Raw genomic sequence first — 23,803 nt, 5'->3', positions numbered from 1 at the left:
CGTCGAAAAATTTCTCGAGCTCGGCCTGGATCCCAATTGCCTCGCGCAAGAAGTCGATCCGCCTCTACATTTAGCTCTGATCGGTTATCACGAGGAAATAGTCGAAACTCTGATGAAGCACGGCGCCGACCTCAATATGCCTAATAAGGACGGATCGACATCTCTTCATCTCATGAGCAGGACGTACTACGGCAACGTCGACTTAGTGGAGACATTGTTCGAGCTCGGCGAAAAAAATCATCGTCCGGTGCTGATCGATGCCCGAGACAATTTCGGTAACACACCGTTGCACGTGGCCCTGGAATACGAGAACACGACGATGGTCAAATGGCTGCTGAGCAGAAATGCCGATCCGAATTTGGCCAACGAGGAGGGATCGACATTTTTGCACGTTATTTGCAAAAAGTGCTGCAACGTCGACTTGGCCAAGATGATATTCGAGCGCAGCGACGACGGACACCCAGAGGTGCAGGTCAACGCTCGAGACAATCGGGGTCGGACACCGCTACACTTGGCTCTGGCTCGTGGCAGAAGGCAATTGGCCAAGTTGCTGCTGAGGAACGGTGCGGATCCCAATTCGGTCAACGAGGATGGATCGACTCCTTTGCATGTTATGTGCGAGGGCGAGTGCGACGACGAATTGGCTGAGTTATTTTTCAAGATCAGTGACGATATGCAGCAGAGAGTGCACGTCGATGTTCGGGATAAAAAGGGTAACACGGCTTTACACTACGTTTTGACTGGTAAACAAATAAAACTGTTCGAATTGCTGCTGAGAAGAGGTGCGGATCCTAATCTCACCAATGCGGAGGGATCGACAGTTCTGCACGTTCTTTGCAAGTACGAATACGACGTCTACGATTTGATGGTGTTGTTATTCGAAATAAGCAGAGAAAAACATCAGCCGGTGCAGATCGACGCGCAGGACGATTTGGGTCGGACACCTCTGCAATGGGCCGTGGCGAATCTCCAGCCGGACTCGGTCGACTTACTCTTGGACAATGGCGCCGATTTGTCCAACTTCGTTTTCCCCAACGAGACATACTTCGCCAAGAAATTCGAAGCGGAGCAGTACACGTTATTGCTCGTCTATAAATTGAGACTGGCGTGTCAAGTTCTGGCCATCGTGAAAAGTCTCGAAAAAAGCGGCTACGAGCTGATCCGAGACGACGCCCTGACGATCATGAAATTTTTCGACGACGACGGTTTCTTCGAGGCGTCGGCGTACCACGAGAGACGTCATCGCCTGGACGCGGACCAAGAGTTCGCGAGAAAAGCCAAGGAGATAATGGTGAATCCCGGTCTGACGCTCTACGACTTGACGCGGCTGCGACCGAGAGAGGCGGCGAAACGAGTCACGTGCCAGGATTACTTCGAGTTTCCGCGCGAGGAGACGCGTTGGTACGAGCTCGCGGCGGGACATCGAGAGGCTTGCGCTCTGCATCTGTGCGAGAGCATGTGGAGGGGATTCTTTCGCGGATGGGCGCTGGATCCTTTCTGGGAGCTGATAAGGTATCGGCTGCCGATCGAGATGTGCGAGATGATCATCGACCAGCTGACGAATAAAGATTTGTGTCATATAGCCTTGGCGGCTGCGGGGCATAGCTCGAACAATTGTAAATAGGATCGATTATGAATGTATTTGTATAAAAACAGTAATCTAAAATCGCTTTGTATAAGTGTTAAAGTCGAAATAAATCATTAATTTTCTTGTACCCTCCATTCTTTTCATTTTTCTTTAAAATAAAATTGCCACTACAACCCCATTTTTTCTCTTAAAAAAAAATCAATAAGTACGCAACACCGAACGAGTCGATGAACCGTGCCACGATCGCACCCAATTTTTTTCCACGAAAAAACCGAACGAAATTCGCGTACTGCACCTGCTGCAGCACACGACACGTGGAAAACTCACACCCACACGCACCTATTGTGCAGCTACATGTGCTCTTTAATCTCTCTCTCGCTCTTCCGTTTGCGCTTTACTTTCCTCGAAGTCATCCTGAGCGCGCATAGCGCACGGCTTTTTAATTATACATATACGCGTCCATCGCGAGCAGTGTATAATACACTATGCTGTACAACGGTATAATATACACACACACGCGCGCACGAGATGTATATAATTGGTTTCGCGCACACACATCTATACACACAAGTGCGGGAGAGAAAGTCTCGGTGCTGCGAGCTGACGCATCGTAGTACGCCGCGCGCTTCTCGTGTGTCGATCATTAGCCTGTCATCCGAATATAGGGGAGCACGATGTTTTTCGGAGCTTTTCCATGCGCGAAAATTGACTTATAAACTTGGACGTACGCGAGCGAGTATTGCGTGATAATAAACGTGTATCGATTACGACGAAGCTCGCGGTTTTTGGCGCGCGGCTGCTCGTTTTAACGCTAGACACACGCGGCGCAAACTAGAATATAACGTATTATATTATAAATATGACTCGACACGCGAGAAAGAGAGAGAAGATTTCCGAGCCTAGCAACTTTCTCTTTCGTCGCGTGCTTATCATCGTGCCGCTGCTCCGAGCCTCGTAGCAGGTAGCAGTAAGTTTTAGCAGGAATCGCGAGTGATAATTATACTCGCGCCGTTATGTACCAATATTTATCCGTCTCTCGAGTTTCGAAGAGATGATTTTCGTTTGCGAAAAAAAAACTAATGTTTGTCCCCCGCGACCGGTAAGCGATATCGATATAACTAAACAATATAGCCATTGGCACCTCTTCTTTCCGCGCGGATAGAGGAAGGAAAAGACAAGACAGAGAGAGAGAGAGAGAAGAGGATCAACAAGCAGCGGAAGCGCAATTTCCTTTGTGTGCGCGTGAAAAGAAAGCGTGTTATATTAACCGGACAACGCGCAGAGAGTCGCGGCAACGGCAAACAAAAAAAAAAAAGACATTATAAACCGCATTCTTATCGCCCTTTCGTGGCTCTTTCTCTCTCGAGCACGCAGCAGCATCGTGCGCGCGTTGCGGCCGCTGTGTCTGCGTTGATATAAAATAAATATAAAAATCTAAAAGGTTTGTCCGGCTGACCTGGAAACTGACCTGGAAGCGGCTGCGGTGTGTAAGAGGCGGACAACAACACTTCTACCCACGAGGAGGCAGTACCGTTACGAATCGCATTGTCCTCTCGCGCCACAGCTGCTCAGCTATATACACGTATATGTATAAAGTATTATACAAACGCGTCGTCGTTGCTGTTGCAGTTGGAAAAACGAAGCAATGGAGTCGATAATAGGAATTTTTTTTCGCGACGATCGTTATCCGCCTGCAGAGAAACGCGTTTCGAAGTCGCGCAAAAGTGTAGCCGAGTTATTATTTACGGTTTATCGAGTCGTAGATCAAAGCGATTCGCTTCCGCCCTCCGCGCGCAACAACAGCAACACCGATTTTCGATGATATATTTACGACGACGTAAAACTGCCGAATGCGCGAGTATAATCGATGATGGCGTTGCTCTCTAAAGTGTTATAAACAATCGATGTACGAGCTGTTTATTAGCCGATCGATCGACGACGAGTCGAGCATTCGCGTAAGGATGCGTTTCGCAATGGAATTGGGTTAGATGATTCTCGTTCCAATATCGTCGAGAGAGAGATTGATTTTCCTTTGCTGATCGCGATATAAGAAACTGTTTGAAAGTATTTAAAATTTATTTATTCACATTATCTACGTGTGCGATCGGTAAAATCTATTCGATATTCTCTGCCGTGCTCCCGCGTGATTTATGAAAGATTATCGCGCGAAAAGTAGTTAAATTTTGAATGGGAAATTTTCCCGCGCGCGCGCGCCAGTTATAAGAAAGCTGCAGCAGTTGCTGCAATACTTATGACGATCGTGTGCCGCGCGCGCACACACACACAAAATCGATTCAAATAGAAATTCTGCATTTTCCGTGAAACGAAGGCTCCTTTCGCACGGCGAGTTTATTGCCTGCGTTCGAGTTCGCAAAAATAAAATAATTCATAATAATGATAATAACAACGACGATGACGACGAAAATGAAGAAACGTACAAAGATTCGTGGACCAATGAATCATTCTTGAATCATGCGTACGAGTTTTGATCGTATCGTTGCCTATACAATAATCGAGTAAAAATTTGAGCGCGTCACCTTTCACTCACGCACATATAGAAGCGACAAAAGTAAAGGTTCCGATCTTCATCGCGTCGTATATAATCAGCGCGTACACAACAAAAAAATGAACTAAACACAAAGGAATTACACGAGCTGTTTTTCGAGGATCATAAGGTGACGAGGAATTTGAATAATACGTATCGAGCCGTGTTTCAAAACAAACGCAAAGTTTGCGCGCGTCGGTCGATCCAAGAGACGCAGTGCATAAATTAATCTACTCTAATTCATCGGCCCATTGTCTGTGTTAAATTACGGTTCACAAAACTTTTCGAACGTAATAAAATATATAGGACAACGACCGCGATTTGATTCTCCCTTCTCTCTCTCTCTCTAGCGTCTTTTGGAATCTCGCCCGCAATATAAAACGACAAACAAGAGGAAAAGTTTTTTGCTTCCGATGTTATACGAAAATTTGGGTTTCCACGCCAACTTTGCTCAATTTCTGCTGACAGATGGACGTTAGATATATTTATATCTATTGCAAAATATTTTAAACTGCTTTATCGTCGTTAACTCATTGTGGCGCGTTTCGCAAGTTTTTTTTCTCTCTCTCTCACTCGAACGGACGGTAAACTAAACTAAACTCGCGAGCCTGAAACGAGTTAAAATGCAGCCGCGGCACAGTCCGCAACATCGCGAGGCAATATATATTTAAAGAGTAAGCTATATCTCGATCTGCAAGTGAAAGGAGGAATATACATAAATTTTTTGCTCGCATGCGCGCGCGCTTAGGTGTATAATATAATACATGCAGTAGTGGCAGTAGGTACCTGCTGCGCTCGAAGAATTCACTCCCTTTGCTCGAAACCTCGAGCTTATATATACTCTCTCGCGCATAAATGCATTATAATTGGTCGCGGCTAATTTCATATACCCTCTCGTACTGGGACTTGTAAATATTCATTGGTCGTGCGTATACGCACACGCACACTGAAACAGATAATAGATGGGCGATAATTGACTGTCCGCTTCGCAAGTTTTTGCTGCGCTGCGCTGCTCTGCCCCCCTGCATCGTGCTGGTGTATTGTGCAACGACGACAACCGAAATATTAGGAGCTTACTCAATTTACAGTTTTATCTCGGCTCGTTCATCACCTTCTCCTATACGGCCTATACCCTAAGCTCGTGTGGCGCTTTTCATCTGTCAGTTCCACGGAGAATCTGTCTTCTGGCAGTTCTCTCAAAGTTCTCTTATAATACCGATCTCTCTCTATGTGTATATAACTTTACGAGCACAACTCGAGAGCCGATATTACCATATAGGTGCCTTGGCTGCTGCCGATGCATTTATGCATGCAGGTACCCTCATTACGTAGCGAGAGAGAGGCCCGTCTCGACTTTGCGCACGAAAATATCTCCCGCGAGAGCACATGGCAGGTAGCAGCCACAGCAGCAACGGTAGCTTTTCAGGAAGTCAAACTCTAATTAAGTTCAGAGAGAGACGGAGAGAGACCTGCGCACGATAATTCGATTAGTCTCCGTGCCTATAGTATCCGCACAGAATCCAGGAGCTTCTCTTACGTGTGTGTTGTACCTGGCCGCATTGTGCGAGCGCGTGTATTGTTGGCGGTACGAGAGACGCGCATCGAATAATCGATGAGACTTTTTCCTTTCCTCGCGAGAGGATTACGTGCAATATGCTCACGCCGATACTTTTTTCTCTCCCTCTTCATTTTCCGCAGAAGATTTATAAATGAAATACGCTCTGTTACGTTGCACTTGGAAATTCGATCCTCGGATCATCGGTCGCAACTTTTTTTTTTATTCTCCTCGATGCTGTGCGGACTTCGCTTCGAGGCAATCAGCAGAAAGTCGAATTTCTGTTATTAACGTCGAGGACAGCTGGCGTAAAACTCTTCTGAACGAGAGCGATCGCGTGGCAACTTTTCCGACTCGAGGGCAATTTTAACAGGCTCTCGAGCCTCCACGGTGAATCACACACAGCAACGAGACGACGACGACGAGAAGCGCAAGAAAATTATGAGAGCCGAGTGGCAAACTGAATTTTCACGTAATTATCCTCGCGGGTTGCAGTTTATAAATGGGGGTCGGGAAAACTCTCCGCGGCCACTCGCACAACTTCCAGCGTCGAGAGGCCGAGCCGACAACTTACAAGTTTTTAATAGATATAAAAGTGAGGAAAGTCAGAACGGTAAAGTATTAATGAATTTTTTTTCTCGATGCAGTTGAGACTCGATTTAAAAATCATTAGATAGAGTAGCGTTGATAAAATTTATTTTACTGAATCAAGAGTAATATTGAAATTACCGATACAATACAAATTTATCTTTGTACATAATTAAGTAAAGTACAATTACATGATTCTCAACTGTTTGAGAAACATATATTTACACGGCTCGACTTCCGAAATATTAATTTTAGGTCGATCAAGAAACCTACTCAATAACAGCCAGATAAGTCTGAAAAAATATCTGAATCAGCGAGATGCATCGAAATTACGTGATTTTGTAGATCGTCGAAACTACGGAACTCCATATTACAGATAGTGCATGTTTTGGGCAAACTGAAATTATTATCGATGAACGCAGAAGTATTTTCGCAAGGCATTTCAAATTTCGAGCTTTCACTTTGCTGAAGTTGTAATTCTTGGAACATGTCTTTGACATGCTGGACGTTTGTCTGTGATGTTTCGATTTGCTGAACTTGAATCGATTGTTGCAATTTTTCATTATGCTGGACCGGTGGTTGTGGTTGAGATGGATTTACATTTTGTTGAAATACAGTTGGTGGTTTTGAATTTACATTTGACTGGAGTAAGTATGCCCATGGTGCATTTCCATTATGTTGCATTGGTTGTGCTTGTGGTGAAGTTACATTTTGTTCAAGTAGGGTTGATTGCTGTAAATTTCCATTATGTTGCATTGGTCGTGATTGTGGTGAATTTACATTTTGCTGAACTTCCATTGGCTGAGGTACTATTTTTTCATACTGGGCTTGAGCTGAATGCTGTGGACTTATATTTTGCTGTGATTGTTTTGGGATTGGTTGTGACGAATTTCCACTATGTTGAATTAATTGTGGTAAATTCCCTTCATACTGGGCTGGAGATGGTTGCTGAACATTTCCGTTCTGCAGAAGTGGAAGCGACTGCGTTGAATTTCCATTTTGCTGCACTGTAATTAACTGCATTGGTGACGAAGCTGGCCGTGGTGCATTTCCGCTTTGCTGAATTAGATTTTGTTGTGGCGAGTTTTCATTGTGTTGCATTGGACTGAATCGCGGTGAGTTTTTAATTAACGGAAATGAATTTGGCCGTGGTGAAGTTCCGTTGCATTGAATAGGACTTGGTTGTGGCGAATTTCTATTTGGCTGCATAGAACTCGAATGTGGTAAATTTACATTCTGCTGAAGTGGAATTGGTTGTGGCGAATTTCCAATATGTTGCATTGGACTTGGTCCGGGTGAATTTACATGTGACTGCAATGAAATTGTAGGTGGTGAATTTCGAATATGTTGCATAGTACGTGACTGTGGTATATTTACATTGTATTGCACAGGACTTGGTGAATTTCCATTTAGTTGCAAAGAATTTCGCCGAGGTGAATTTCTATTTGGCTGCATAGGACTCGAATGTGGTAAATGTACATTCTGCTGAAGTGGAGTTGGTTGTGGCGAATTTCCAATATGTTGCATTGGACTTGGTCGGGGTGAATTTACATGTGACTGCAATGAAAATGTAGGCGGTGAATTTCGAATATGTTGCATAGTACGCGACTGTGGTATATTTACAATGTATTGCACAGGGCTTGGTTGCGGTGAATTTCCATTTAGTTGCAAAGAATTTCGCCGTGGTGAATTTCTATTTTGCTGCATAGGACTTGAGTGTGGTAAATTACCATTCGGTGGAAGTGGAAGTGGTTGCGGCAAATTTTCACTATTGTTGATAGGACTTCGATGGGGTGAGTTTCTATGACATCCCATAGGATTGGATTGTGGTGAATTTCCATTCTGCTGGGCTAGAATTGGTTGTGGCGAATTTCCGTTATGCTGCATAAAACTTGTCTGTAATAAATTTCCGTTTGGATTCAATGAAACAGGCCCTGGTAAATTTCTATTTTGCTGGATCAAAACTGGCCGTGGTGGATTTTCATTTGGATGTAATGAACCTGGCCCTGGTAAATTTCCATTTTGCTGGATCAAAACTGGCCTTGGTAAATTTTCATTAGGCTGCATAGGTCTTGGAAAATTTCCGTTTTGATTCAATGAAACTGGCACTGGTGAATTTCCATTTTGCTGGATTAAAACTGGCCGTGGTGGATTTCCATTTGGATGTAATGAACCTGGCCCTGGGAAATTTCCATTTTGCTGGATCAAAACTGGCCTTGGTGAATTTTCATCAGGCTGCATAGGTTCTGGAAAATTTCCGTTTGGATTCAATGAAACTGGCCGTGGAGAATTTCCATTTTGATGCATAAGGATTGGGGAACTTCCATTACGTTGCATAAACTGCAGTAATTTTCCTTTCGACTTGATTAAAATTGGCCGTGGCGAATTTCCATTTTGTTGCATAGGCTGTGGTAAATTTCGATTTTGCCGATATGTAATCGGTTGCGACGAGTATCCATTGTGCTGGGCAGCAATCGTTCGTGGCGAATTTTCATCGCACACCCGCGTGAACGAATTTTTTCGCACGATCGTAGCGTATCCTTTGCTCTCGTTTCTGTACTGTGCCGCGACTTGATACGGCTCGATCTTCAATCTCAGCTGCGAGCAGTCGTTTCGCATGACTCGAGCAGTCGATTGTTGCTGCGGCGTTGATAGTGGTGCATTTGGCACTCTCTGATGATCTAAAACCGGTGGCAGTCGATCCAGATATTGGCCAGGCGGCAAAAAGACACTCGACGCATAATTGTTCGTCGTCCCCGGTAAGGATTGTATCGCCTGCATTTTCGGGCCTAGTAGTTATACGCGATAAATATGTACCTATACGGACGACTGACATCTGAGCCCCACGAGGTACTTCGTTAAATTCTTTTTGTAAAGTCTGGCAACGAGTAATAGAAAAAAAAACACACACGATCGGTTTAATGAATGGCCTATGAAAAATTGTCGTTGTAAATCGCTGCGTACACTCACCAAATTTCAAAATCACTCATTCATCGTTCGTCAGTTGTGTTGGCTTCGGAAAATCGAACTAAACGACGACTCGATCGCTCGCGTACGCGTATCTGTCGAGCTCACGTCTTGTTTACATTCTTGTAATACAGCAGAGTAGCCTCGAAAATCTACCTCGACACCAACGGTATAATACACGCTCAAAAGTTCCTAATTAAACGTAACAAATTATTTTCTCGTACACCTGCAGTTTTATTTACGATGCTCGGCCGACGCCGCTGCACGCGATCCTCTCGCGAAAAAACCGGCTGCGTTCGGATATCATCTCTCTCATCCTCCTCTCCTCTTTCGTGCGCATTATCGAACTCTGCGAAGCTCCGGAGTTAAACGACCCTTTGCTCCAAAGCCGGAGAGATACTCGTGTATCGTGTATCGTACATACATACGTGTGCGCGTCTACGCGCGTGTATTGCTTTCACTGATTTGCGTAAGTTTATATTATAAACGCTCGTCGAAGAAAACAACTTTACACATACGCACATACGTTGGTGTTTATAATCTGCGGTCTTTTTTTTTTTTTTTTGGTGCTCTCACGATTACATTCATCGCGCCTCTATCTATCGTAATATAATTGCATTTCCTCGATATCGTGTGCGCGCCCGGCCGGCAGCTCTTATCGTTCCGAGTTCTTTTCTACAAAGCGCATTCGCCGCCGCTGAGCGATAAAAAAGCTTCGCGCATTTACATCGGGCATCATAACGTATACCACCGAAAAATAAGCCGCACTCCACTGCGCCCTGATTGATACAGCACGAGGTTGTTCTCCTTTGTTCGCGTTGCTGCTGCTGCTCCGCACAAGTCTCGCGTTACATTTTTTTTTGCTTTGCTCCTGTATATACGAATATACAAATAAACGCAGCATGGTGTTTCCGCGGAGCGATTAGATCAAATCTAAATCATCGTTTATAAGCAAACAACGCGCGTCCGTGTATACGTGTGCTTTATACGCCGTACTTTCGTTTTTATAATTAATTGCTCCGCTGCTCGCGACTCGGCCTGGTAGTGGTATATAGTAAACTTTATAACAAATTCGAGAGGAAAACATGGCTCAAAACGCGAAGAAAGTCATTCGACGAGACACGCTTACATTACACACGCACACGCGTGTGATTCATGTGCGCCGAAAATAATTTTCCAATTGCTATATGCGCAACAGCGTTCGTGCGTATGTTCGTATACTATCCTGCGGTCAAGCTTATTATCGAGTTAGCGCGGCCCGATGAGCGCTACGAGAGATGTATACATATATTCCAGCCTCTATCTCCGCGGCTCGTACATATTAGGGACCCGATAAGGAGAAACAAGACTGATTGCGCGCGACGATAAGTCGAGAGCGCGTGTTTGGATATATACGTTGTGTGTTTTGGGTGTCGAGCGAAAGTCACACGAGCAAGACCGTATGGACCGACGATCGGAAAGAAACAAAAAAAAAAAAAACGAAGGTGCGAAAATCGAAGAGAGGCAACGAGAACAGTTATAATTTCTCGGGCGCGTCGCAGTGTCACTGTACGAGAGGCGTCGAAAATTCCTGACGGGTGACACCTACGCGCTATATGATGCACGCGCGTGTTCCGACATACGTACGAGGCACTTGTGTGTAAAGTACTTGACATATTTGTATCCCAAACGCCGATTGACTGCGTTGCGGTTTTTACAATCAAAAAAGTCCGCGATGGGCGTATCACAAAAAAACAATACCTGCCCCGCGGTGTGCTTCTCGCGTTCGTTTATAATAATAATAATAACAATGAAGAAATAATAATGAAATAATAATGCCGGCTCATTCGCGCTGACGACGTTGCACAAGAAGGCAGTTATATGATATGCAGACAAGTGCATATACATGAAATATATATAATAATAATAAAATGTGTATTGGCAACGATCGGCAGAACACGTGCTCCAGATAATCTCTCTCTCTCTCCCTCACTCGTTTAATGGACTCTCCTTTAAAGATGAAAGCCGCTGGTTCTGTTGCGGCTGCATTTTTATAACAACAACAACAACGGACGATGTGTACTTACATAAATCCACGGCTAATTACACAAGGATGACACGGGCGCGCGCAACATTATTATACATATAAATAACGTCGCAGGCAGTCCCCATTGTGCAGTTACGCAACGCGAGGTTAACATTTAGCGCGAACAAATTTGGAGCTTCGTTTATGTATGCGTGTGATCTGCCGATGTAGGAGTGTACATACATACACAGGTACATGTATAATATTCGATAATCGTTCATTTGCATATGGGCTTGCACATTAGTATAAGAGGCTGCACATACAAGGCACACACGGGACAAGTAGTAGTGTAGGCTTTCTCTTCTCTTCTCTCTCTCAGCAATTTTGCTTCTAACATCTACGTTCTGTATTGCAGACATTAATCTTTGGCCTCGTTGTGCGTATTTGTAATATATATGTGCAAGTGCAGCACATTATGTAGTCGCGCAAACAACAAACTCTATATACGATACACATTCATCTCTTTTATGCGTCTGTGTATACGTGTGTGTGTGCGCGCGCGCAATGTTTTGCAAAACCTTATCGCTCGCGAGGAGACGAGAGTACATTGCGAGCGTAAGTTTCCAGACGATGTGTTTTCGATCGCGAGCATAATTACGATTTTGCGTTTTCATCGTCGCAGCGCGTATATAATATGTATCACGTGAAAGCCGTGAGGGATTCTCTTTCTCTCTATCTCGCCGACGTTGATTTTATTCCGACCGATCATCATCGACGTCGATTATGATTGAAGCCGAGAAGTAAACGGGGAAAAAAGGTATATATAGGGAAGAGAGAGAGGAAAAAAATCGCGACAGACTATAAAAACCGGAAACGAGCCGATTACGCTCACTTTCACAAGTTGTATATTTTATAAAACGATATCGTTCTTGTACGGTGTGTGTATGCTTGCATTATTATCCCGTGCCGAAACGAATCGATTCTTCGTCGTTTTCCCCGATACAATAATATCGGGACGCTACTATATATCCAAGGTAAAAGAAAAAAGAGGAAAAAATTACCGAGTCCACGCGCTCGATCGCCATCGCCGCAGTAGCCACCGCACTGTATACAGTGGTGGCTGCTGCGCTTCATTGATCAAAGGCACTTTTCCTCTCACTCTCGACCGCCGCCGCCGCGCGCACGTGTATGTGTGTTAATGTTCCCAAGACGAGGAGGAGAGCAACAGCAAAAAAACAAGAGAAAAAAAAATCAGCAGACAAGCAACTTTACACGCTTGTCTATCTATCTCGTCGAGTCTCTCGGATATATTGTATATTACTTTCCGATCGGAGCAGCAGCAGCAGCAGCGACCAAATGACTTTTTTTCTCTCCGGTCTCTTTCTCTCCACCGAGAGAGACATTTTATTTTCTTCTAAGGTAAATTATGAAACACAAAGTTGCGGCGCGCAAAAGACGACTTTCTCTTTCTTCGATCCGTCGATATATATTTCTATTTTATAATAAATAATAAATAAATGTATACACGCGCAGCTCGTGATGCATCGCTCTCGAGACGAGTGATACAAGTATATAATATCCGATATGTATGGATCGCGATTTGTGCGCACGCGCACATTTTTCCTTTCGGAGAAATGTATATGTTATTTTTATAGCGCTACGAGACTGATAAAATTCGTCGATTGTTCGTTCGATGAGCTTTTGTTCGATCGCATAACGACTCTTTCTCTCTCTCGGCAATTCCCGGCAACGCGTGTACGATGACGTATATAGTCGGGATGTGGTTTGTGAGCTGCGGGTTTTTTTTTGGCAACTTTGCTCTTCCTAAGCAATAATCGGAAGATGAATACGTACGATACTTTTCAATAAAGCGACTTGGCAGAGATCGTCCCACGCGATCCGAAACTCACACACACGTATTAACCAAAAGCTGCGCTCGATTGATAAGAAACGCGCGGCGCAATTAAAAAAGAGACGTCCGCGCGTGGGCGCGATAAAGAAGGCGATTTTTAAATACATCCTACAATATCTGCAAGCGCTGCATTCGAACTCGGCTGTATATATAATGCGACACTCTCGTATAAGGGGGTAATGACATTGAACTCGCGCGCGCGCGCGTTTATTTATACGAGTGCGTGGAGCCGGGGAGCGTCCGAGTGAAAACCGGTCACCGTTGAGGAGAGACGTTGCACACATACACAAACACACACGGTCATTTTTTGTTGTTGCAGAGGATCGTGCGCGTGCACACGAGATCCTCTTTTGCAGCGCGAGCTGGTGAGCTATATAAAAGTAAAAAATGGTCTAGGGAGGTCTATGGCTAATTTTATACGTCCTTGTGCGACTGATAACGCGTCGAGCGTATCTATTTTTATACGGAATAAAATGTCACTTGAAAAATTAAATTAGAATTACCCAACATTCTCTGCATTTATACAGACGCGTCAATTATTGCAAGTGAAGAGACAAAAGATTCTTGACAATGAAGAAAGAATCGCACGTTTTTTACTTTAATTCAAATGTAGACCGTACCGAAAGGAAAAAAATCAATGACAACATTTTGTTTTCTCTCTCACCCCGGTATAAAAAATATGAATTTCTATTTGGACAGGTAGACGCTGACTTTAGGCAGTCGAAAACTCGTTTCGATATATAATAAACAAAGCAAACGATCGAAGAGTATAAACTTTTGTATTACCGTGTATAACTTTCGACGTTTATAATATATAATTTATATAACTCGATTGGATTTAATTACACAGAATCAAGATTTCGGATTACACGCGAAACGCTATATCGTGCTAATTCGAAAAAAGAGAATGCACGCGATCGTGTGCGTGTAGCAATAATTAAAACGGGCGTACGCCGGTGAAATTTCAGTCGATTTCAATTTTGAATTTCGACGCAAATGAAAAAAAAAATCGTTGCACGCGCAGCAGAAAACTCATCGACTACAATCAATTTTCGTTGTTCGTCTACATATACCGCTATGCGCACTTGGATAATCAAAAAAAAAAAACAACACAATATTCTTTCAACCCCGATTCAATCATCCTCTGTCTTTCTCGACACGCGAAACCACCGATTGCGGTGTTGTCGTCGTCGTCGTCGTCAATTTTGAAACGGTACACGCGGCCGAAGCCGCAAGTCTCCGCGCGCAGAGAGATCACGAAGAGGCGTGTTTCGCTAGATGGTTAAAACCTGTCCACGCCGAGCTGTCTCCCCGCGTGCGCGCTGTCTCCCGCAATAATAATAATAATAATGATAATAATAATAGTGACAATGATAATACCTCAACCTGACGCACTGCACTGCACTGCACGTCGTCTCCGTCGCGTCTAGTTTATATATGCGGTGTACAAGAGTCACGTGCCGCGCGACAGCCGAGAAATAGAGAGAGAGAGCGAGAGAGCTTTCTTTCGCGAAAATGAAATATCTCTCTCGAGCTTATGCCAGTATAAAAACGAGGTTATCCGCGTGCTTCATTATTATTATTATTATTATTATTATTATTATTATTATTATTATTTTCTGTAGCGCGCACCCCTACTCGACTGCGTGCGGCTGATTATCAATCGCTCGCTCGAGACCGAGACGTGTTTCTCTCTCTCTCTCTCTCTCTCTCGACGCCCGCAACGATCTCTGCCCGGCCGTGTTAATGAGCTCACGACAACGACGGCGACGACGACCAGACGCCTATATATAATAACTGCACGCGTTGCTATACGGAGATCTGCGGTCGAGAGCAGAGAGCTTTATGATGCACGTCGAGCTTATTTATTCGAACCGGATTCAAGCGTGAAAACGAGAAAAGACCGGGTACACCAAGCGTGCTTCGATGCATCGAAAGCCGCATCGTATACGATCTCGCTTTTGTCTTGTCTCGCGCAGTCTCGAATTTTATGTATCATTATTATTATTATTATTATTGTATATGCGGGTAAACGCATCATTCGGTCCTCGTCGTCGTTATTCTCTCTGCGCACGTATGTGTATAAAGAGATATAAGAGATATGTATATCGACGAGCGATAGCTTAGCATTTCTCTCGCCCTTTCGTCGTGCGAAATTATTCGCGAATTTACGGCCGCTACGGCAGGAGAATACAACGATATTGTAATAATAAGAAAATATCAAGGGGGAAAAGCGCATAAATTTTCGTCTCGTGTTAATCCAAGTCTTGACGGAGGCACAGGTGCGCCGTAACGTGTGTTTTTCATCGTATGTAAAATCCAAAAAAGAAGCGATAAATATAATCGTAATGCACGCGAAGCGGCAGTTGTAATGGAAGGTTTTTTCCTTTTCTTTTTTGCCAATGTCCACGTCGCAGCTGATATCTCTCTTTCTAATGCTCTCGCGACCGCAGACTCGACCGATTTCTCTCGTTCTTCATTCGAATATCTGCATTTAAACGCTACTGTACATTCAATCGCGTGCTTAGAATTAAGTTGTAATGCCTCCGATATGTTTTTATGTATGCATATGGGCAGGCCAGGCTTGGGTCCCTCTTTCTCTCTCTCTCTCAACTCTCGCGCGCGGGTGCACTGCTTGAATTCAATTTATGTATTACATTATATGTTTTGCTGGGAGAGTGACTTTGTATATATATGTAATAAAAACAATTAAAGCGAAACGTATCAGCAGTGCAGCGCAAGAAGAGAGCAGTAGTAGTGGTAGTGGCAGTGTCGGTGCAGCAACAGGCCTGTGACCCAGATTTCGTCAGCATTTTGCAAAATGCAATTTAAGAAAAATGCAAAGTCAAACGGAAGCTAAATTAGACGCCGCGCGCCTCACGGAGCGTTTGATAATTCTACACGACGAGAAAGTTTTGTTTACGACGTATGAAAATCTCCCTTTTTGCTTTTTCATCCGCTCTTTTTTCTTCGATAAATGTAAAAAAAAAAAAAAAAACAAAAATAAACCGTACACGCCCTCATGATTAATTCGATCCAAGAGCTCGTCTCTTGTTTCTCACGGCTCGTATGGAAAAAATAAAGGATGCAAAAAAGCAAAAAGAAGAGGATGAAGAAGAGAGAATAATGTACCTATACGAGCACGCGGGACCTGCTGCTGCGAAAACAATGAGGCAAGCTCCGCGCTGCGTGTGCATCTTTCTCCGTGCTCGTTCAGCAATTGCCGCTGCTGCTGCTGCATGCGTGCAAAAGACGATCATCCGCAGCCGTCAACAAGTGGGCGCGAGACCGTGCAGATATACTCGCGCCGAATATCGCACGCAGCGACGCGAAACAAAAAAAAAGGAACGAGAACAAAAGCGAGGGAGTAGATAATAACTGCTACAGTTTCGAGATAAAGGGAAGGATTAAAGCTCTCGACTCGTTCGAGGGTGAGAAAAATGACGACGACGACGACTCGATCGATCGATCGACGCGCATTACCGACGCACGACGAAGCTTTAAAAAGGACTCAATTTTCTTAGTATATTTAGTATCAAAAGTGCACTACTTCTCGAAGGAGCATCGTCGAGCATCCTGAGTGCACACGCGAGAGAGAGAGAGAGAGAGAAAAAGAAGCCAATGTACTGTGCGGAGATGAAGAGCGAGCTAAGCGAGCTGTATACGAGTATATCCTAACGCGTTTCCGAGCTTATGCCCCTGACACACGCTGAGCAATAAGACAGAAAGAAGAGAGAGAAAGTAATGTGTGCAATGTGCAATGTGCATGTGTGTGTCAGCTCGGGGTAATGCTGCTGCGGATGATCCAAGTATTCTGTGAATATAAATACCCGTTCTTCGCGCGCGAAGTGCTGCAATAAAAAAAAAGAAGCAAATCGAGAAGTGATGAACGAGACAATGAGAAATCTATACATTTGCTATATTGTCTTTGCCAAGCTAGGTAGTTTTTAAGAAGGTGATACTCGTTAAAAATGATCTAGTTTTTCCAGATTTTTTTTGGTGTTTTCTTTTTATTTTAATTACAATCCAAGCAAATTAATGAATGACATTTTTTCATGAATTTTTTTAAATTTTACTATCCATTTTCATCTATTTCCATCAACGAATATTATTATAGATTCTATTTCAACCAATCATTCATTTCTAACAAAAATTTTTACGGTTTATATAAATGCCTAATATACAAACATAAATATCTAACCCTAGGTTTATTAGATTTATAATTATTTTGATGCGCAGTTACTTTTACGAAAACGAAACGAAACTTTTACGAAAAATAACAAGCCATCAAGAGTGTTAGTCTTCAGCTGCCAAGCAAATGTTCCGTAAATCTCGGTTTGATAGGTTCTTCATGATCATTTCGCAGCAGAGAATGGGCAGCCGAAAATGCGTCAACTCCATAAAAAAATCCAGTTCCCACTCTCGGAAAAATTTCCTTAATACTATCTCGCACATATACACAAAACAAGACTCCCGATACTCCGAGGGCAGCTCCCACGATCTGATTCTGCGTGCGATCTCGAAAAAGTCAGAACGTGTGATTCGTTTTTCCGCCTCATCGAGTCGTAATCGGGACAGGCCGTAGAGCGACAGACTCGGATTTATCATCATCGTTTTTGCTTTCTTTGTTAACTCTTTGACATCGTACCAATGTTCTTTGTGATCGGTCGCCGATATCTTGAATAATCCTTTGTTATCGAAAAATTTCATGATCGTTAAGACTTCGCTTCGGTCCAGTTCGTATCCTCTTTTTTCTAAGCGCTCGATAATGGACAAAGCACCGGATGTTAGGCGAAATTTAAAATTAATAACAGATTCATGACGAATTTTAAAATTAATTTTTTCACCAAAGTAACTCGAATCGGGAAAAACGAAGCTCGACAGATCGGCACCACGATATAAGAGTACATCGACGGTTTTCGGCAAGAGACTCGCCACGGCCAACTGAAGTGGTGTCCGGCCCAACTTGTCTCGAGCGTCGACCTCGACCAGCTGATGCTTTTCGTCGTTGATCTGGAAAAATAACTCGACAAAGTCATCGTCGAGGTGGTTCTGACAGATATAGTGCAGAGGGGTCGATCCCTCTGCATCAGCTAGATTAGGATTGGCGCCTCTCCTCAGCAGCAACTCGGCCACCTCCTTTTTTCCATCTTTTAAAGCCAAGTGCAGCGGTGTGTTACACGATTTGTCACAAGCATTGATTTGCACCGGCTGATTTTTATTGTCGATGAACTCGAGTAACATGTCCGCCAACTTATTATCGTATATTTTCCGACCGATAATAATGTGCAGAGGTGTTAGGCCATCCTCATTAGCTAAATTTATATCGGCGCCCATCTTCAGCAGAATTCGATGCAAAGTGTCGTCGTACAACTTCAGAGCCAAATGTAGCGGAGTGTTGCCAGACTTATCTTGAACATTGACTTGCAAAGTTAGATTGAATTCATTCTTAAACTTTGAGAATATCCTAATTATTGCCTCATTACTAAAGTGGAACTTTTTGAAAAGGATGTGCAGAGCTGTCGATCCCTCGTTGTTGGCCAAATTGGGATTGGCGCCATTACGCAGCAACAATTCGACCAACCACCTGCGATTGTATTTAGATCTTAATACCAAGTGCAAAGGTGTGTCGCCCGACTTGTCCTGAGCATTGACTTGCACCGGCTGGTGTTTAACGTCGCCAAGCTTGAATAATATCTTTGCCAAATCGTCGCGTTCGTTGTCTCTGCTGCAAATAATGTGTAATGGCGTCGATCCGTCTTTGTTGGTTCGATTCACCAGCTGATGTTTTTCCTCGCTCAACTCGAATAACATCATCACCACGTCAATATCTCCTCCTCTTTTGGGAGTACTGACCCAAGACGTCTGTTCATCCTCGTTCAAAAAAATCCAATTCTTATCGGGGCCTCTTCTCAGCAACGATTCTATCGCCTCTTTGTGACCGTTGTCCACGGCATAGCACAGCGGGGACATACCTAATATGTCTCGAGCGTCGACCTCCACCAACTGATTTAATTCGTCGTTGATATTTAAAAAAATTTCCGTCAAGCCGACATCGAATTTTCTCTTGCAAATCATGTGCAAAGGAGTCAGTCCTTCTGCATTGGCCGCATTCGGGTCGGCGCCGTTTCTCAGCAGTAATTCCATCGCCTTATCGTTACCGAATCCCGAAGCAAAATGCAACGGTGTGTTGCCCATTTTGTCACGGGCGTTGACCTGTGCTGCCCGATGTTTTTCGTCAATGAGCTCGAGTATCATCTTCGTCAAATCATAACCCCAGAGACATTTACAAATTAAGTGCAGAGCAGTCAATCCGTCTTCGTTGGCCAAATTCAGATTTGCGCCTCGTCTCAACAGTAATTCAACTAGTTTTTTGTTACTGCTGCTCCGCAGAGCCAAGTGCAATGGCGTGTTACCTTTTTTGTCCCGTGCGTTGACCTCCACCCGCTGATTTAACTCATCGTTAATCCTAAAAAGTAGCTCCATTGCGTCATAGTAAATGACTCTCTCGGAAACCACGTGCAAAGGAGTCAATCCTTCTGCATTCGCCAAGTTCGGATTGGCTCCTCTCCTTAGCAGAAATTCGGCTTTGACCCTAAAGTGGCGCCCCAGAGCCAAATGCAACGGTGTATTGCCTTTCTTGTCCCGAGCATCGACTTGCACTGGGTGAAATTTTTCGTGGCTGAGGTCGAATAACATCTCGCCTACTGTCACTAATCTGTCCCCTCGGCTGAGCTCCTCGTAAAAAAGATGAAGAATCGTTGATCCGTCCTTGTTAGCCGAATTCGGGTCGGCGCCGCTTTTTAGTAACAATTTCATTATTTCCATCGACCCACTACTAAATAGAGTCACATGTAGAGGCGGGTCGACTGAGCTTGCGACTGATTTTTGCCCGAGGCAATTGGGATCCTGGCTGAGATCGAGGAATTTTTGTACAACTTCGTAAAGGCCGAATTGGCAGGCCACATGGAAATGTGTCAATCCATCCTCGTCGGTGTAATTCACGTCAAATTTGTCGTAGATTTTAAAAAGTTCAGGAATCACGTCAAGCCCGACATCATATCCTTTCGTAGCTGCATGATGTACTGCAGTTGTGCGACGCGACGATGGCTTACCGTCTGCATCAATGACAGGCTTGTCTTTATAGCCGGTGCTAGCCACAAAACTGATGAAGCGTAGTTCTATCCTATAATTGTTTCTATCACAATAACTTATGGAATCCGAGAGAAGCAAATCGATTTCTTCGGGCCGAAAAATGTCGTGGAGATCAGGAAGTTGACCCTTCCAATGACTAATGATGCTGAAAAGTTGATGCAGAAATTCACGTCGTTCATTGTCAATCTGCCAGTTGAGCTTTTCTCGCATACTCTTCAATTTTTCTAATTTTTTTTGGTTAATATAATTCATTTTTTCTTCACCTTCACTTTGGTCACAGAGACTACTGTCATCGAATTCGTCATTGAACAAGTGCCACATTTTCTCGCTCACACAAAACACAATTACAATTTGATATATATTTTTTATATTTTCCACGAGAATCACTCGATGCGATGTTTTTTTTTTGCTTCGCACACCGCTACGTCTTTACGTGTACTGACTCTATCTTCGTATGGCTAATTTCTATATATAAAGTGTAAAGGAAGTTCGATGGTCGAAGCTAAAAAAAGTACAAGATGCTACATGCGTGTCGTACTGAACACTACCCATGCGATCAAGCAGCTGAACGAGAGATTCGATTAGAATATCTATTAGGCCATGGAGACCTGTATAGCACACAGGCTAATACTTAAGGTATAAGCGTTACATATTTAATAGACATGAGTAAAAAATTACAGTAAGAGGTAGAGAAAGAGAGAGAGAGAGAGAGAGAGAGAGAGAGACAGGAATATACAACATTTTGACTTGTGCGGCCGATGCGCAGGTCACGTTGCGCATTGACTGTATAACAACTCTGAATCGACTCTCGTATTTATTAGCTTATAACGTTCAAGTGTTTCAAGTTATTTTAGAAGGATGGGTAGTTAAATTGCATTTCAAAAACAAATAGTCCAATTAATGGAACATTTTTACACAGTAAAGTTTAATCATTAAAGAAGTTGTAAAAAAATTTCAGTTAAAAATATTGAAAATTGTCTATTTTTCATTAATTGATTTCTGTCAATGATTTGACACGAGTTTGAATCATTTTTTTGCTCTGCAGTTCAACACAGATAGATCGAAAAATCTCGCGGTTTTATTTCGGTATTGATTTTATGAAAAGTATAGGTGTTTGCGATTTTCACGAGCTGTGTAAAGGATAAGAGCATGACTTCGTCTGATTCCAATCATCGCGCCGTAGCACCCAGAGTGAGCAGAGACTCTGGTCGCATAGTTTATGCGTTAAATCTCATCCACAAGATTAAGTAATTATTCCTATGTATTTATCCTGATGATATTATTTAATTTCGGGAAAATGAAGTTTTCATTGAGTAAAAAAAAATCATTTAACCAAGACTTTCCTCTGTATTTTCTACATATTTATTCATTTATTTTTTATTAATTTTTTATTTTTTTTTAATTTATTTTTTATTTTAATATCAACTTTATTACATAACTAGGAGATTTGTTGGAGAGTTACAAACTAAATTTATTACAGTCAATAACAAATATAAATATTAAGCCCTAGGTTTTTCATATATTTGATTATTTTGATCCACAGCAGCTTTTTTGCAACGTTTATTATAATTACATGTTTACGAAATAGAACGAGCTTTCGTCTTCAGCTGCCAAGCAAATATTTCTTAAATCTTCGTTCGATAGCTTCTTGATGATCATTTCGCAGGAGAGAATCGACAGCCGGTATTGCGTCAACTCCATAAAAGGATCTAGTGCCCAGCGTCGGAAAAATCTCGACATTATCTCGCACAGACGAGGAGAATAAATAGGATTAAGACGATGCTCTCCAAAAATGTCCGCCGAAATCTCGAATCCTTTAACAAAAAAGTTCATGATCGTCATGGCTCCGACTCGGTCCAGTTCGTATCCCCTTCTTTCTAGGTGCTCAACGACGACAAAAGCACCGGGTGCTTTCAATTGAAAATTGAATTTAGACAAGTAACGAGTCTCTGTATATCTCGAATCGACGCCAAAGTAACTCGAATCGGGAAAAACGAAGCTCGACAGATCGGCACCACGATCCAAGAGTACATCGACGGTTTTCGGCAAGAGATTCGCCACGGCCAACTGAAGTGGTGTCCGGCCCAACTTGTCTCGGGCGTCGACCTCGACCAGCTGATGTTTTTCGTCGTTGATCTGGAAAAACAGCTCGACTAAGTCATCGTCGAGGTATCTCTGGCAGATATAGTGCAGAGCTGTCGATCCTTCTTCGTTGGCTAGATTAGGGTCGGCGCCTCTCCTCAGCAGCAACTCGGCCACCTTCTTCTTTTCCTCTTTCAAAGCCAAGTGCAGCGGTGTGTTGCCCGATTTGTCACGAGAATCGATTTGCACCCGCTGGTGTTTAACGTCGCCAAGCTTGAATAATAACTTCGCCAATTCACAATTGTCCACTTGCGTCGTGCATATGTTGTGCAGAGGCGTGTATCCGTTATTGTTGGGCAAGTTCGGGTCGGCGCCTTGACGCAGCAACAATTCGACCACCCACCTGCGATCGTATTGACATACAGCCAAGTGCAACGGCGTGTCGCCCGACTTGTTCTGAGCATTGACTCGAACTGGCCGACGTTTATCGATGCCGAGCTCGAATAACATCTCCGCGACATCGACATCGATGCGTTCCTTGGATATGATGTGCAGAGGAGTCATACCCTCTGCATTGGTCGAGTTCGGATTGGCACCTTTACTCATCAGAAATTTGGCCACCTCACTCTTCCCCTTACTCAGAGCTAAAAGCAACGGTGTATTGCCCTTCTTGTCTAGGGCATCGACCTGCACCGTCCGATGCTTCTCGTCGCTGAGCTCGAAGAAAACCTTCACCACGTCTTCGTCCCAGCCACTCGAACAAATCGAGTGCAGAGGTGTCGATCCGTCCTCCCGAATCAAATTCATATCGGCGCCTCTCCTCAGCAGAAATACGCTCGCCTTTGTGTTGTTACAGTCCAGAGCATATCTGAGCGGTGACCTACCCAACGCGTCCACAGCGTCGATCGCCACCGGCCGGTTTAACTCGTCATTAATCTTAAAAAAAAGCTCCACCAAATCTAAATGATACTCATTCTTGCAGAGCTCGTGCAGAGGAGTCATTCCTTCTGCATTGGCCGCATACGGACTGGCGCCATTTCTCAGCAGTAATTCGATCAGCTTTTTGTTACCGAATTTCGAAGCAAAATGCAACGGTGTGTTGCCCCTTTGGCTACGGGCGTTGACCTTCACCCGCTGATTTAACTCGTCGTTGATCTTAAAAAATAGCTCCATCGAATCGAAATGACACTCATTCAGGCAGAGCTCGTGCAGTGGAGTCATTCCTTTTGCATTGGCCAAGTTCGGAATGGCGCCTCTCCTCAGCAGCAGTTCGAACATCTTCACGCAGTTCGATCTCGCAGCTAAATGCAAAGGTGTGTCGCCCTCATTGTCCTGAGCATTTACTCTCACCGGGCGATGTTTCTTTTCGCCAACCTCGAATAACATCTTCGCCACGTCGCTGTAAT

At 43.7% G+C, this 23,803-nt stretch overlaps 3 protein-coding genes across 3 annotated transcripts in view; all 3 read right to left on the bottom strand.

Moving 5' to 3' along the window:
• The window catches only part of LOC106655463 (CDC42 small effector protein homolog), a 72,581-nt gene that overhangs the window by 40,138 nt on the left and 8,640 nt on the right, over positions 1-23,803 (bottom strand). The window lies entirely within an intron of this gene.
• Positions 6,363-9,358, bottom strand: LOC106655460 (mucin-5AC-like). The gene is made up of 4 exons (XM_023457503.1): positions 9,247-9,358; positions 7,900-9,154; positions 7,654-7,833; positions 6,363-7,587 (listed from the first exon to the last, which is right to left on the bottom strand). The coding sequence occupies exons 2-4, from the start codon at positions 9,055-9,057 to the stop codon at positions 6,550-6,552; spliced, it is 2,376 nt and encodes a 791-aa protein (XP_023313271.1). The 5' UTR covers positions 9,058-9,154; positions 9,247-9,358; the 3' UTR covers positions 6,363-6,549.
• Positions 17,457-22,298, bottom strand: LOC106655399 (ankyrin-1-like). Its single transcript, XM_014375775.2, has one exon. It carries the CDS (start codon positions 20,634-20,636, stop codon positions 17,457-17,459), a length of 3,180 nt encoding a protein of 1,059 aa, XP_014231261.2. The 5' UTR covers positions 20,637-22,298.

The sequence above is a fragment of the Trichogramma pretiosum genome, unplaced genomic scaffold (genome assembly GCF_000599845.2).
Source record: "Trichogramma pretiosum strain Unisexual culture from Peru unplaced genomic scaffold, Tpre_2.0 scaffold107, whole genome shotgun sequence".
Taxonomy (NCBI): domain Eukaryota; kingdom Metazoa; phylum Arthropoda; class Insecta; order Hymenoptera; family Trichogrammatidae; genus Trichogramma; species Trichogramma pretiosum.
The sequence above is the reverse complement of the archived record's forward strand: the minus strand, read 5'-3'. Positions and strand labels throughout refer to the sequence as shown.